This window comes from Sciurus vulgaris, assembly GCF_902686455.1.
Source record: "Sciurus vulgaris genome assembly, chromosome: 15".
NCBI classification, from domain to species: domain Eukaryota; kingdom Metazoa; phylum Chordata; class Mammalia; order Rodentia; family Sciuridae; genus Sciurus; species Sciurus vulgaris.
In genome coordinates this window covers 86,006,664-86,022,038 of record NC_136476.1, presented here as the reverse complement: position 1 = coordinate 86,022,038, position 15,375 = coordinate 86,006,664, and the positions used below count along the sequence as shown (strand labels likewise).

Genomic DNA, 15,375 nt, shown 5'->3' with positions numbered 1-15,375 from the left:
CAGGCCCAGCAACTCTGCTCCTGGATGCTCCCTCAGGAGGGATGAAGAGGTCATTCTTAATGGGACTTTCAAAAGCATAAGACAATCTCAGTAAAGCAATACAACAGAACACATCTCAGCACTTGAAAGTAATGACTTTTGTGCTGAATGAAAAACATAAAAAACATCCTACAGGGATGGGGGTGTGGCTCGTTCATACAGCACTTGCCTAGCATGTGGGAGACCTTGGGCTCAATCCCCAGCACCACAGGAAAAAAAAAAAAAAAAAACATTATACAGGAGTAGAAATTGTATGTGCCCATTCATTTGATGTTCTATAATAGGCAAAATTAGTCTACAGTGAAAGCAGTCAGGAAAACTGGAACGTCTTGGGTAGAGCAGGCAGGCAGAGCGACTGAGAAGGATTGGAGGAAGTTTTCCAGGGGCGGGAACCACCCATCTTCCCAGGGTGTGCTGTGCAAGTACATCCACTGAACCAACTCTACGGGAGATGCGTGACTTACAATGTAACTAAAACTAGCTAAAAACAAAAAGAATCAGGCTGGGGATGAAGAGGGGGCAGAAATAAAGGAATAAAAACAGGGCAACGCTGGTACTTCCTGAAGCTAGATAACAAATAGTTGGAAGCTCATTCTTTTTGATTGTTTAAATTTTCCATTATCTGAAACACCATTTGACCCAGCTATCCTACTCCTCGGTTTATACCCAAGGACTTAAAATCAGCGTACTACAGTGATGCAGCCACATCAATGTTTATAGCAGCTCAATTCATGATAGCAAAACCATGGAGCCAACCTAGATGCCCTTCAACAGATGAATGGATAAAGAAAATGTGGTACATATACACAGTGGAATATTACTCATCCTTTAAGAATGAAATTATGGCATTTGCAAGTAAATGGATGGAATTGGAGAATATCATGCTAAGTCAAATAAGCCAAATCCAAAAAAACAAAGGCTGAATGTTTTCTCTGATAAGGGGCTGCTTATCCATAGTGGGGGGTGGGTAGGGAGGAATGAAAGAACTTTGGATGGTGAGGGGAGGGGTGGAGTGGGGGGGATGAGGACTGTGGATTGAGACAGACATTATCAACCTACATACATCTATTGAAAAATTCTTAAATAAACAAGTAAAATAAGTAAATAAAATTTAAAAATGAATAAATAAGTTTTCCATCATCAAAGGTTCTTTGAGGGTTGGGTTGCGGCTCAGTGGTCGAGAGTTGACTAGCAGGTGAGGCACCGGGTCTGAGCCTCAGCACCAGGCATAAATAAACGAGTAAGCAAAGGTACTGTGTCCACCTGCACCTGAAAAGAACTCTTTGAAAAGTCAACATCAAAATCTCCCACAGTAAAAACCAAAAGAAGAACCAGCGTGGGCAGGAAGTCACGGGTGCCCGCCCCAGGCAGGTGGCTTCAGCACGCCCCCCGCCACACCCACCTGCCCAGCCGGCATCGGCTTCGGCGTCCAGATCGTCCAGGCCCTTCAGGTTTTCCGCGTTGATGACGGTGGGCCGCGGCGCGCGCTCCACCAGCTGCCTCAGTGGGCGGACGGGGCGTGTCGGGCCCAGCCTGCTTTCTTTCCTGAGGGACAGACGTCCAGACGACGGGCTCGTCAACACACAGGGAAGCACAACACTTCCAACAGTTACGTCCTACAGGTGCTGGGCTCGCGTTGGGGGGACGCTCACATCATTTCCTTTCAACAGAAACACGTAACGAGCAGACACCCGGTGGGAAGCTCTGCCTCGCCACAGTGCCACACTGCCCAGGCAGCAGCCACGGTCACATGCTCAACAACAGTACAGTGGGAGCTCGGGGCCAGGGCACAGCCCTCCACCCGCCCCACCCAGCCTGGGTGCTGAAATGGCTGCAGGTCCTCTGTGATCTCCCCGGGACACGGCGCCGGCAGCGTCGGCCCCACCAGAAGGCTCTGTGCGCTGGACTGCAGTGCGCACTTACCCATCTTGGCCGTTGATCTGGAACTGTCTAAATGGAGCGCGGGGTTCCAGCCGGAGCTGAGGAAGGGGGAAAGAACCCCGTTCCACTGGACCCTGGTTCTCGGATAACTGTGGTGAACACATCTGAAACACAATACCAGTGAAGAGGATTTCTGGGAATGGCCCAAATTTCAAGCTCTGCTTAAATTGGAATTTGTTTTGGAAAGTGGATAATGGGAAGAAGAAACAGGAAAAGCTGGAGGGTATCCTAATAAGCCCTTCCCCCACTGCCCTGTTCCTCACCTGCTGTGGGTAGGTGGGCTTAGGGACCCCCGTGTCTGGGAACACCCACTTCTCCTTCACCTAAAAGAGCACCCCTGCCAATAACATCCCCCAACCAGGGCAAGGGCCTGAGATGGCAGCACCTGGGAAGGGTAGAGGGCAAACAGGTCTGCTGCACCCTACAGAACAGGCTCTCGGGCGAGCACACCCAGAAGAGAGCCCGTGGCCGCCTTTGGCCACTGAACTGGGCCCTGCTGGACGTGAGTGGCCGAGTGCTGGGACATGCACACGGGACTTACAAAAGCAGGGAGCATGTCGTGGTAGGTGGGAGGGTGGTACACATTTCCCAGGAACTGTGAAGTCCCTTTGCGGACAGGAGGAGCCGGGCGGAGAGCGGGGTCCTTAGAATCGCTGGTACATGCTGAGGAGGGGGCTCCATCCCCCACGCTGGAGTTCCTGCTGCCCGGCTCAGCTGGGGAAGCGCTCAGAGACACCGCAGAGGCTGTGCTTCGCCCACCGCCCTCCCTCCAGCTCGTCACATCTGCAAGTTGACGGGCAGGAGGAGAGAGGAAAGAGGAAGGGGAGGGAGGGGTCTGTGAGGTTCCGGAGGCCAGGGGACCCCTTGCTTACCAAAAAATGAAAGGGGAAAAAAAAAAAAAAAAAAAAAAGTGAATAACCATCTGGTCTTCCAAGGGAGGCTGGGGCAGGCGCTCACCAGCAAGCTAAACTTTCTGAGCAAAGTCAGATTGTCAGAGGGATAAATAAGATCTGCTCAGAGAAGATGGTGCGAAGACCCGAGTTCCTCCACGGAGAGAAATCGCACACCCCCAGAGCACAGAACCCAGAGAAATGAAGCCCTGAGAACAGCCCCAGCCACTCCTCCAACACCACCAGCCCCACCTGGGCACGCGGTACTTGGCACTGGACTGCACTAGAGGCAGACAGGTCCTGCCATGTGCTGCCCGCTGACTGACAGCAGCACCTAACAGCCTCCAGTGGGCGCGGGGCACAGGCAAACCTCGAGGACTGTCAGCGCATCCAGCACCCAGTGAGTCTATCTGGTGGAAGGTATTACAAGAACCTCCCATCCAAGGGGGACATTCCAAGACCCCAGGGGCACCTGGAACCTCGGACATACCAAACCCTGGCCATGCACACCTACCTGTGACAGACTGATTTGCCAGCTAGGCAGTGAGAGATGAACAACTACGACAACATACTAGAACACGTATGCTCACAGACTCTCCCTCAGAACCTGCAGTCAAGAGCTGCAGGCCAGCTTGGAGGTAGATGCCTGCCTTAGCACACATGAGGTCCTTTGGACTTTGATCCCAGCACAACAAAAACTAAACAAAATAAACCAAACCTCCAGTAGTAGTGTCAGATGTGGCTGATCACAGCGAACAAACTGTGGAGATAAACCACAGTCTAGGGGGACTGCTACACGGGCCAGAGAGAAACTGGAAGAGCCAAGGACTCTGTTCGGTCAACTTTCAGTTAGGAGTTGAAACATAAAAGGTCCCTATGTCTGTAACCCCAGTGAGAAAGAGAACCGGGACAAGCCAGTCAGCCTGCTCCCACTTTGTCAGGTGATTCCAGGCAAGTGAGGTCACCCTTTGGGCTGTCTACATCCTCACCTTTTCAAATGAGAAGGAAAATTCTAGAAGCTGTTTTTAGTTCCACACTTCCATAGTCCTACAAAGTAACTCACCTGAATTAATCTCAGAAGGACACAATTCTGTCCTACAAAACTTGATTATATATTTGCAGTAAACAAAGCAAACAAAATAAACCCCTGCAGGTCACTGAAAAGGCTTTGTCCTAAGTAGAGAGGCACAGAGGTCATTTGATTCACAGGACAGCTGTGACTTGCCATCAGGTCACCAACAGGAGAAGCCTTAGGAATTACTCAAGAAAAGTGAACAAAAGTCCCTTCCCACTTCAAGACCCGAACCTAGGAGGTACTTGAGCATCCCTGGCCTAAACACCAGAACCTCAAATCACCCAAGGCCAGCAAGCAGAGCCACAGTGCCACAGACCTGGTTCCAGACACCAGAGGAGGGCAGCAGTGTGGGCTGGTTGCACAGCAGCCCGGAGCACAAAGAGGCTAGTTTGACTGGGGCACGAGTGAGGCTGGAAACTAACATCCCAAGTGACTCCAGCAGGCTTCAGTTAGGTCTGAGAAGCACTGACTTGGAAACAAGCTCTGGAAGCAGGGACTCAAATGGACTGGCCTTAGGCGTGTTCTTGATGCAACTACCCAACACAGCAGACAGACAGGAGGGGACAGGTCTGACCTGACCCAAAGGCAAGATGGGTGGAGGCAGGGAGGGCCCAGGGAAGAAGTCCAACAGAGCACGGTCAGGAGAAGGGCAGCCTGGGGCCCAGAAGTTCCAGCACCCTCTAAGAGGGCAGAAAGACAGGGAGGGGATTCTGCTCTTCAGGAGGCCAGGACAACATGGTCACCCACTTACTCTGAGGGCGGAGGCTTGGTCCTGGCCCATACGACAGATCTAAGACGCCCTTTTCTTTGCCAGCCTTGTCCTGCCCTCCAGCTGCTTTCAGCGTCGGAAATTCCTCGGGAGAGAAGGATAATAGTCGGCTTGAGCCCCTTAAACCTGTCGAGAGAGCCAGAAAGACACAGGGAGCGACTGAGTCCAGCGCTGCCCCACATCTGCTGTCACACTGCCCTGAAGCAGCTCCAAGCGAGCCATGCTCGTGGGCATCTGTGCTGGCAGGTGGCACGATGGTCCCAGAGGTGGCACAGGGAGGGCACCTGGGAAGATACGAGGCTCCTCCTGACTGACCCCAGGGTCATGAGGCCGGATGTACCACTTCCCCTGAGCACACTGACTGGCTTGGTGCCGCCCACTGCAGGCAGGAAGCCATCCATCAGCAGCTCCCACCCAGAAAGTGCATTCTGTGTGCGGCTGTCTGGGGGAGGAAGGCACATAGAGCTGGTTTTACAGCACAGGCTCCTGAAGGTCAAGCCTGGGGAAGCCCGGCTGGCAGGGGCAGTCAGGAGACGGGAGGGCGCACAGGGGAAGAAGGGCAGAGGTTATGAAGGGTGGCTGGTGCTGGGTGCAGAGGTGTAATCCCAGTGGCTCCCGAGGCCGAAGCAGGAGGATCACAAGTTCAGGCTAAGCAAAGGCGCGGCACTGAGCAACTCAGTGAGACCCTGTGTCTAAATAAAATACAAAATCGGGCTGGGGATGTGGCTCAGTGGTGAGTGCCCCTGAGTTCAATCCCTTCAGGACCGCCCCCCGCGGCCCCCCAAAAGGCAACTGGTGCTGCTTCGCCCAGGAGAGAAGATGGTAGATTTTCTCCGATTCATTACTTTCCAGGGACCACAGGCTGCTGTCCTCTCCTCAGCACAGAGGCGCTCCTGGTGCAGTCTGCACAGCTAGGAACGGTCCAGGGAGTGCTGAGAAATCAGGAGTTCACGTAGATAAGCTAGGTGCTTCCAGACACAGCCATTGCCCCCAGGCCTGTGCCCCAGGGCTCCAGGGGCTGGAGGGGAAGCCTGACTGCCCTTTTGCCAGGACTCACCAAACCTGCTTCACCTCCCTGGTCTGGACTTGCCTTAGAAGCTCCCAGAGCCTGTATTCCATTCTAAGCAGCCGCTCGGTGCTTATTTCTCACAATTCTGAACCCTCATTCCTCCGGCCCATCTCCCTAACCTCTCCTCCGCTGAACCACCCGCTCTCACAGCTGGGCACGCTGTCCGTGACACCTGTGCGCCAGGCACCGAATCCACATCTCTGAACACTCTGGTTCTAGTTTCCAAAAGGAGCAGCTCGATCCCCAAGGCTGCTTCCTGGCAGACCCAAGCCTGAAGCTGAAGCCACGCCCATCTCGCCTTCGGTGGTTCCAGCAGGAAGCAAGGAGCCGGTGTCGGCATCAGCGCCGAGTGCGACTTCCGCCAGCACTGCAGCTGGACTGGGGAGGGCAGAGCCACTGCCCAGGCCTCCTCTGCACACCTAAGATGAGCACCTCCAGCAACCGGTCACTGGGGCCAGAGGCGACATCTTTGAAGAAGTAGCGTCTCCACCACTGGCAAAGACCAGGGCACCATGAACAAGAAGACTTTGGAGAAGAGATTCCACAGGGCAGGTGGGTGCCTAGGCCCGACCACACAGTCTGGAACAGGCTCAGCCTCCTGGCCTTCCCCAGCAGGGGCGACACACGCACACACGCGCGCACACACACACACACACTTACCACCTTCGTGTCCTACTGGCTTTCCATTCAGCTGTGCCCATGACTTTGGTCCACCTGGCACTGAATTTGTATTCTGAAAAGAAGGAAGGAAGGAAATAAGGAAAGCTGGCTTGGTGAGTCCCCTGACCAACAACCAAGTGCACAGACCAGAGCGCTAAGAAGGCAGGTGGGCTCAGGCAGAGCGCTCACTGGCACGCACAGGCCCTGGGTTCCTCCCCCGGCTCTGCAACAGGAAAACGAACGTGGCACCAAGGTGCTGGCACCTCAAATCCTGCTCTCTGGGGACACAGCTGTGGCCATGTCTGGGCAGGATCTGACAACGTGACCTCTCCCACGGCACCTCTCTCAGTGCAGCAGCCGCAGGGACTGGAACTGCCTCACGCTCTCACAGGGAGGAGCAGGACGGGGAGGTGACTGGCTCAGGGCCACAAGGCCGGGACTCAGACCCAGGCAGCCGTCTTCCCCTGCTCTGCAACACCGTGTCAGGCGTCCCTGGTGCCCACAGAGTTGCTCTGCCTTGCTCCAGAGACATAGACTGAACCCCGATGCAGCACATTTCTCAAATGCTGCATCACTGCTAACAGAAGGCTGCACGGGCAACCCAGCGCACCCGACCTGCCCACGGCCAGAGGCTCCACGTGACGGTCCTCCGCCCCGACCAACCTGGACTTGCCTGCCAGCCTCGGCCCTGGGGGCAGCCGTTGTTGACAGCTCATGAGGGTCGGACATGCTGCCAGGCACACCCAGTCTGAGCAACCCTCACATAGCACAGCACAGCCAGGGGCTGGTCACATCTACAACAGGCTCAGAGAGACCCCCAGACAGGTAAGGACCAGGGTCTGTGGCCACCAGAGTCCAAAGGCCTTCAAGTCTCAATCGCTAAGCCCATCTGCCCTTCCCACCAACACTGGCCTTTACAGCTTGCTCCTTTCCCAAGGTCGAGGGGCCCCAAATGCAGCAAGTCAAGTCCAGCCACACGCTGAGGAGATACTAGATCAAACAGCCACCCTTTCCATCTACCTCTGCTTCCCAGGCCACCACCTCCAAGCAGAAAAACTATCTGCCTTGACAGAGCTGGTCAGGTCTTTATCTGAGTTGCCCAGTATGCTTTGCCTGGGTCTCTGCCCACGGACCACATAAGGGACATGCCTTGGCATAATGGGGACAGTGCCACTGGGGCTGGGCAGCCTTCGGATCCAGGAGCAAGCAGAGGGCACCAGAGCAGGGCTCGCTCTCCTCTCCCACACTGCAATCCCACACTCCCATTGCTGTCTGCATCCACAGGGTGACTCCCCACCCTTGACCAGGGGCCCCAACTGGAGAGATGCCTAGAGAACCAAGAGGGGGTGCTATTATTGCCAGCAAATTCCATGCCCCAAACAACACAACTGTAATTACCCTGAGGTGTTCTCAAAGTTACAAATCAATAGGCGTTTCTTCTACCCGTCCCTCCGTATGAGACAGAAGACCCAGCAGCTACTAAGAAGAGGGGAAGATGGCGTACAGTGGGCTCCTCCCCCTGGCTGCAGCCCAGGCCCTTTAGGAATTCTCAACACGTGCCCAGGACCTCACCCATCTCCAGGGGTGGGGACCCTGGGCTGGCCTCAAACTCATGGGCTCAAGCGAACCTCCAGTCTTAGCCTCCTGGGGACCTGGGAGGACAAGTGCCCCACTGAACCCAGGTATGAGCACACATATATTCAACAAGCTCAATACAACCAGGGGTGAAGAAGCATCATGGAACCACAATCTCACTTAGTCTGAAATTCTGAGAAAAAGAAAGAATGTCAATTCCAACTGACTGGTCAACAGGCCCCGGTGAATTGAGGCCAAGGAATATGGAGTCTGACAGGAACAGGGGTCTCTCTTCATTTCAAAGAGCACAGGTCAGAATTGAGTGGAGGAGGATACCTAGGAAAGCGAGAGGCCCCCCACCAGCACGTACGGCAGGCGAGGGATGGCACTGCAGACCCGGGTCGCCCAGGGGGCAGCACAAGCGGGCTGTCACCAGACCTGGTGAGTGCCAGATATCCGTAGCGTTTCCTCTTCTACAGAATCTGCAGACTCCCCCTAGATCAATCTCTCTTGCCACGCGGTGTAGATGAACCCTGCTGATCACGGCAAGCCCATGGCCAGCCCCCATGTGCCAAGTGCACTGTGAGCCCTTGCTTGGTTATGGCGTGTTTAGAAAAGTGTGTAAAAGGATCATGGCTCGACGTCTCCTAAGTGTGTTCCGAGAGACATCAGTGCTCAGAGACGTTCAGCTGGGAAAGGTTTCCAGGACCATCCACCTGGGATGCCCCACTCCACCCTCCCCAGGCCTGACAAGGGCAGTGATGAAGGAGCTCACCTGACAGCTGCGTCGTTCTGTGGCCTGGCACTTTGAATTCTTATGACACTCACGTCAAGCAGCGCACTGGGGAAACTGACCTACCCTGCAGCCGGAACCACAGCGCAGGCTGCACCGACTGCCCCAGGTCCCTCCACGCACAGGTCAGCTTCCTCTGCCGCACCCACCATCTCTCAGTCACTCAACAGTCTGCCACAGCAACACCCGTCTTAGCAAGGACACCCACTGGGCCTCAAGGGCAGGGACATGGAGGGCCACAGTGTCAAGAGGCTCTGGATGGGGTCCCCAGAACTCACCTCCTGACTGCTCGGCTGTGTCGGCTTCTGCAAATTGGAGACAGACTTCTGCAAACCCGGCTGCGGCAGCGACTCCGGCGGCTGAGAGGCCGTCGCACTGGAACTAGAGAAAGGCGAGACTCATGCTGGGGGTCAGACACAGCAGGGCATCTGAGCAGGTCCTGTGCTTCCCAGAGCCACAGCAACGAAGACCCACCTCCCTAGCAGACTCCCACACTGGCAGATGGGCGGGAAACCGAGCAATGGCTGGGGCAAAGGCCTGATGCACAGCACAGGCGGCTTCCTGTGGAGGCTGCCGTCTGCAACAACTGACCTTGCCCTGCAGAGGAGCTCAGGACGGCACAGGGGCCGTGCCCACAGGGAAACCAAGTCACCGGCCACACCTGCTCAGGGCCGGTGCTTTAAGACAGCAGATTTGCTGCCTTCTCCGGGCTCACGAGAGGGGCGTGTGCTCGCAGTAAAAATAAACTTGTACATATATACGAAACAGAATCTGTCACGATCTCGTCCTCCAGACAGAGCCTCCAGGCAGATTTCCTGTACATGTGCTAACACCGTATTTTCCTAACACAAATAGGATGATGGCTCCAAACCTACAGTTCCAAAACCTCTTCTTCCCTTTATGGATCTCAACAGTTTTTCAGAAGAACACATATTGACCTACCTTCTTTTCTTTTTTATATTTGTTTATATTTTTGGTACGAGAGATTGAATCAAAGGGTGCTCAACCACTGAGCCACATCCCCAGCCCCCCCTTTTTTTAAAATTTTTTTTTTAATTTAGAAGCAGGGCCTTACTAAGTTGCTTCGGGCCTAAGTTGCTGAAGCTGGCTTTGAACATGCCATCCTCCTGCCTCAGCCTCCTGAGCCGCTGGAATTACAGGCATGTGTGTGCCACCATGCCCAGTTCTACCTTCTTTTGAATAAGAACACAGTACACATGGGCCATAATTTAACCAATCTCTGATTTTTTCTCTCCCCACTCACAGGTAACCACAACAGGCATTTTGTATACATACTAATCTTTGTACCCTGTGAGCAATCCAGTAGCACGTGACCCTAGAAACAGATTTGCTGAATCAAAAGCTGTTCCAAAGTTTAGAAGACATCTCCCAGCACGCACTCCTGAGAGCAGCTCCTGCCCGCTTGGCTTATCTGTCAGCTGAAGCCAAGCTCTACGCAGACACACACCTCCGTATTCACCTTGCCAGTGGCCAGCCACTCACAGCCAGGGCCACTGGTCCTCATGTCACGTCTGCCTAAGACAGCAGCCTCCCCTCAGTGCTCCCAGACCCAAGCACCGAGCCCCCAAGGCAGGAGGCGGCGGGCCGGGTGGCAGGAGGAGTGCCTCCCCAGCAGCCCTGAGGATGAAGAGGGAGTGAGCTCCTGTCTCCCAGCTCTTCCGGCTCCCACTGGAAGACCCCACCGCAGGCCAATGCAACAGCCCACCTCCACCACGTCCCTCCTCTGTGCCAAGACCTGTGCTACCTGCGACCCTCACCAATGCTGGTCACCAACCCTGGAGCCCTGTCCTGCTCCTACATGAAGGGGGCTCAGAAGTGAAGTGACCCTCCAGGTTTCATCAGCTGCCAGGTGGTCAAACTGGAAAGGCCAGGCGGGCTGACTACGGAGGCCACGCCTCACCTGCCAACCGAGGGTCCCTAAGCAACCGCTGGAAAGTGCTTATCCTACCCTCTGGGACCTCATTCAGTTGCTCCCACTGTACAGCCAGCGGCTTCCCTCCCAGCCAAGTCCTCTCCCCTGGACGCCCTCCTCAGTGGCCAGAGCAGCCAGGGAGGCCACAGAGAAAGGGGAGAAGGCCTGGCATCCAAGGGGCTTGCCCAGGCCATGTGACCAGGCCCCAGGCCCACACAGAGGCTGTTTCAGACCTGTGTTACCACACTCGCGGCCTGCCGAGGCCCCCGCGGGTGCTGTGTCGGCCGCGGTGAGTCTCAGGGCGGCTGCCATGCTGACCAGGCAACGGGGAGTCGGCGCTGCTCCACAGGCGACTCAGCTGCTCAGAGCCTCGGCAGCCGCCCCTACCACTCAGGAAGCTGCTGGTCCACAGCTGGGGGCCGCCTTCCTCGCCTGCGGCTTAGCACACAGGGTTCTCTAGGAACCGGCACTGGCTCTGGAAGTCAGGGAAAGGAGGCAGGGGCCAAGAACGCACTCTCAACAGTGGGAGGAGGCAGGCTGCCCCCTGCCTGCTCGTGGCCCTGCGCTCACCTCTTTGGGTCGGACTGCTCCTGCTTGTTTGCCCATCCCGTCCCGTCCTTGGGCACTATCACGATGCTGGGGTCGTTTCCTTTGTTTTCAGACTTCAGGCTTGGCAGGTTTGCAGGTGGTGGCATGCGCCGGGCTGTGGCCACTTTCCCAAGACTCTGTAAGCCATGTCTAGGAATAACTGCGGGGGACAGGATGGAGCAGACGCACGCAGAGGTCACGGGAGGAAGAAGGCTGGCTCACTCCCGCTCTCCCACCTCTAAGGATGAAGGACAGCCCACCAGAGACAGGCTGCTGGAGGCCACCACAGCCACCACAAGCTCTGTGCCAGGACATCAGACAAAGCCTACTGAAGTCTGCACAGAGGCCTCCCTCCTGCGAGGAACTCAGGACACAGATGAGGAGCCTGCCCCAAAGCCCTGTGTGGGGATGGCTCTGGTCTCATCCTGACAGGACCCACACAATGCCTGGGCTGCGGCCACTCATGAAGGCCTTGTGGGTGTGGACAGGATCAACACCTTCCCACCCACTCTAAAAAGTCAAACCCATGAAACCCAAAAAGGTAAACTGAATTCCATTCTAAAACATCCACGGCTTCACTGAGTTAACAGATGGACAACAGTCACACCGCAGGAGAGTCAGGGTCTCCAAGGTTCTGGAGTCAGACCTCAAGCAGGAAGCAAAGGGCAACCTGCTCCCTGGGACCGTGGGCTTCCCCCAGGTGCCCAGACTCAATCATCTGGCCGGGTCTCGGACACACGGGCAGGGGCACAGAGCTCGCCTTCAGGTGGGGCCTCACCTGAGGACCTGGTGGCGTCTACTGGTCTTCCTTTATACTTGTCAAACAGGCTGAGAGTCGAGTACTTGCTTTTCCCATCCTTGCCCTTGGTTATTTGCCCCAGACGATCGGACATCGCGATGAAATGTCATCTAGTAAGGATGTTTTTCTCAGCGCCGCTCCCGATCTGCCTTTGGAATAGAAGCAAGAGTTAGTCACCAGGACTTATGACCCAAAGGACTGACTCCTCCAAGGATCACGGACCTTCTGAAGATCTGAGGACCGCTCTGGGCTCTTTCCCTAGGAAAACGCCTTTCCTCCTACAGGCACTTGCCCGAGGTGGCCCGTGCCCCACCCACAGCCAACTGCTCTGTGTGCACTGGCCAGAGCCTACTGCCCACGGCCATGTGGAAATGCACACTTGAACACACTCAGTCTCCCCTAGCCAAGCACAGCTCGTCCCGAGGATGGGGAAACCAGTCAGTCGGTTGTCAGGAGCACGTAGGCACCAGCAAACAAAGAACCGGCACCCAGGCAGAAAACATCTGCCCAGGCCACAGGAGCACACTCCCAGGGTGCACACGTGGAAAACAGGCGGACACCATCCAGAGCTGATTGGGAGAGCCCTGCCCTTCCACCAGCACTGCGGGTCTTCCGCACTTCCCCATGCCCACTGTGCCCTCCTGTCCATCTAGATGCTGAGCCCAGCCACTGCAGCTGGGCAGAATGAGCCCCAGGCCAAGACTGAGGTCACAGCTGCCTTCTCATCTACACCCACCCTTGACTGGAGGTTCCAAACTTGACCAGATGGGAGAAAAACCCTGTGTAAGGAACACGACCTTCTACCTGCCATTAACCTATGGAGAAGTCGATCGAGTGTCCTCAACAACAAGGGTGATGTGCAGGATGCCTGCTGACCACGCACAGGCACCAGGGGTGGCTGCCTTGTAGAGTCCGCCCCTTTGCTGTCCTGTCCTGAAGCCATGCAGGCCAGGACGGATGCATCAGCACGTCTGGGCAGTACTTTGCACCCCAACAGACGATGCTTGAGAGAAAAGTCTATCATGACCATAGACACAGCACAAAGAGCAAAGATGGGCTACAAGCTGGGCCAAAAGAAGGTAAGATAGCAGAGGCTGGCGCTCCCGTCTCAGCTGACCGAGCCCTGGGCAGTGAGAGCTGCAGGATCTGCCCTGCAGGAACCAGGCTCACTGTCCTCTCCTCCACTCAGCCAGGACTGATGATGCCGAGGCCCCGCCAGGCACCAGGGGACAGATAACAAGCAGTGCATCCGGGGTGCTCAGGAACAGGCAGGGGGCGACCAGCAGGCGCGTGCGTACTGACGCTGCACCCTCCCCAGGGAGGGTGGGCCTCCTTCCTTTAGCCTTCCCATACTCAAATCCAGGCCACTCGGTGACCCTGGAGAGGCCGAAGGGTCAGGGAACAGGTGCTTCCGAGTGTGCGGAAGCATCTGTGAGGACCACAGCAGAGGGGGTTCTGCTCACACTCCTGTCCAAACCCAGAGGTGCCGAAGGTGCTACAGCAGGGTGTGCAGGACATACGCTCCCAGGGCCAAAGCTGCCTACAGCAGCAGAGAACAGCAAGCCGCACAGGGGAAAGACCAGAACGGGGGACCAGGCCACCCTATCTGTCCCTTCCCACTGCTCAGCCATGTCTCTGTTCCACCCTGTGGAAGTCCTAAATGCCAGTCAGGCATGCGGCCACGCCTGTGATCCCAGCCACTCGGGAGGCTGAGACAGGAGGATGGCAAATTCAAGGCTAGGCTGGACAACGTAGCTAGATCCTGTCTCAAAAAATAAATAAATAAATAAAAAGGGCAGCATGAGCAAGGCCCTGGGTTCACTTCCCGGCACTGCAATCAATCAATGAGAACTCCATCAGCATCCCCCTGCAACCAGCTGGCCCACGGCCTTCAAGGACAGGGCTGGATCCGAGCTGGTCAGAAAGCCGGCACTCTCCAGGCTCTTGGTGCAGATCAAGTAAATGTCTCCACTTCAGTGGGAGGAGGTCTGCAAGGAAATGCAAATCAAAACCCAAAGCAGCACCATCTTACCCTTGAAATAATGGCTGTTATCAGAACGACAAAAAATAAGCTGGGTGTGGGAACAGGCTCAATCCCTGATCCCCACAACCACAAATAAGTAACAAATGCCAGTGAGGGCAGAGCAGGGGCTGCTCAGCAAGGCACCGGCCAGACCCCGCTCCATGAGCTGGGACAGGGACACACTGTCACGAACTCTCCACAAACTCGCAAGAGGCTGAAGGGGTCTGTAGGGAGTGTTACACAGTCCTCCACACAGATGCTGATGAGCTCGCTCCCGCGAGCCAGGACGGTTACTTTCATATGGCAAAGGGTTTTGCAGGTGTGGTTAAGGGGCTTGGGTGGAAGATCATCCTGAGTTAGCGGAAGCCCAGTGGAGCCTCAGGGGTCCCTGTGAACGGAAGCAGAGGGTCAGGGTCAGGGTCAGAGATGTGCACTGGGAACAAAAGCAGGAGCAATGCTCTCTGAAGCTGGAGGAGGGACCTGGAGACGAAGCGCAGGCCACTAGAGGCTGTGAAGCACAGGAAGAGACCCTCCAAGCCTCTGGGAACAACAAGCAGCTGCCAACACCTGGATTTCAGCCCCAGCCCTGGACTTCAGATTTCCAGCCCTGGTGTTGTTCCGAGCCACTAAACATGCAGTAGCTTGTCGCACACACTACCACATGCCGACGAGAAGCTGGACCTGGGACACAACCCAGTCCCAAACCCAGCAAGAGACAATGGGACCCTCCTCAGTCACAGCCCAGAGGAGTGTGCCACAGTCTCGAACTTCAACACCAGGACGAGGGCTAGTCCCTGCCCCAGCTGTCACCTGGGTGTGGATCACAAATGCGCTGAAGGGCCGCCAGCCCTGACTCTGTGCCCCTCCCCGCCACACAGGGGGCAGGACTAGATCTGTCACTGTGAACGCAAATTCAGATGCCTCTTCACTCAATCAAAAACCAACAAAGGCAACAAAGAGATCATCTGCCAGCCATTCTGCTCTAAAAAGCTGGTGGTGGGGGGGGGGTCCCCACAGGCAAGCTCTTTTTTATGCCACGCACAGAATCAAACCCAGGCCTTGTGCAGGCCAGGCAAGTGTTCTTTTGACAGCCACGTGCCCAGCCCTCCACATTATATCTTTACATATTAGTTGTAGATGGACACAGTACATTTATTTTATTTCTATGTGCTGCTGAGGATCGAACTCAGGGCCTCACGTGTGCTAGGTGAGCACTCTGCC

The 15,375-nt window shown here is 55.7% G+C and overlaps 1 protein-coding gene across 13 annotated transcripts in view; it reads right to left on the bottom strand.

Annotated features, from left to right (window-relative positions):
- Positions 1–15,375, bottom strand: part of PRRC2B (proline rich coiled-coil 2B) — a 79,139-nt gene that overhangs the window by 41,112 nt on the left and 22,652 nt on the right. For 11 of the 13 annotated variants that reach the window (XM_079111670.1, XM_079111671.1, XM_079111682.1 and 8 more), the window contains exons 2-9: positions 12,111–12,280; positions 11,315–11,492; positions 9,090–9,192; positions 6,444–6,516; positions 4,697–4,840; positions 2,522–2,763; positions 1,963–2,084; positions 1,442–1,584 (exon numbers count right to left, since the gene is read on the bottom strand). In XM_079111670.1, coding sequence (XP_078967796.1) covers positions 1,442–1,584; positions 1,963–2,084; positions 2,522–2,763; positions 4,697–4,840; positions 6,444–6,516; positions 9,090–9,192; positions 11,315–11,492; positions 12,111–12,225 — 1,120 coding nt within the window. In that variant the 5' untranslated portion in view covers positions 12,226–12,280. The remainder of the gene's footprint in view (positions 1–1,441; positions 1,585–1,962; positions 2,085–2,521; positions 2,764–4,696; positions 4,841–6,443; positions 6,517–9,089; positions 9,193–11,314; positions 11,493–12,110; positions 12,281–15,375) is intronic. The other 2 variants (XM_079111676.1, XM_079111677.1) reach the window with 1 other exon arrangement.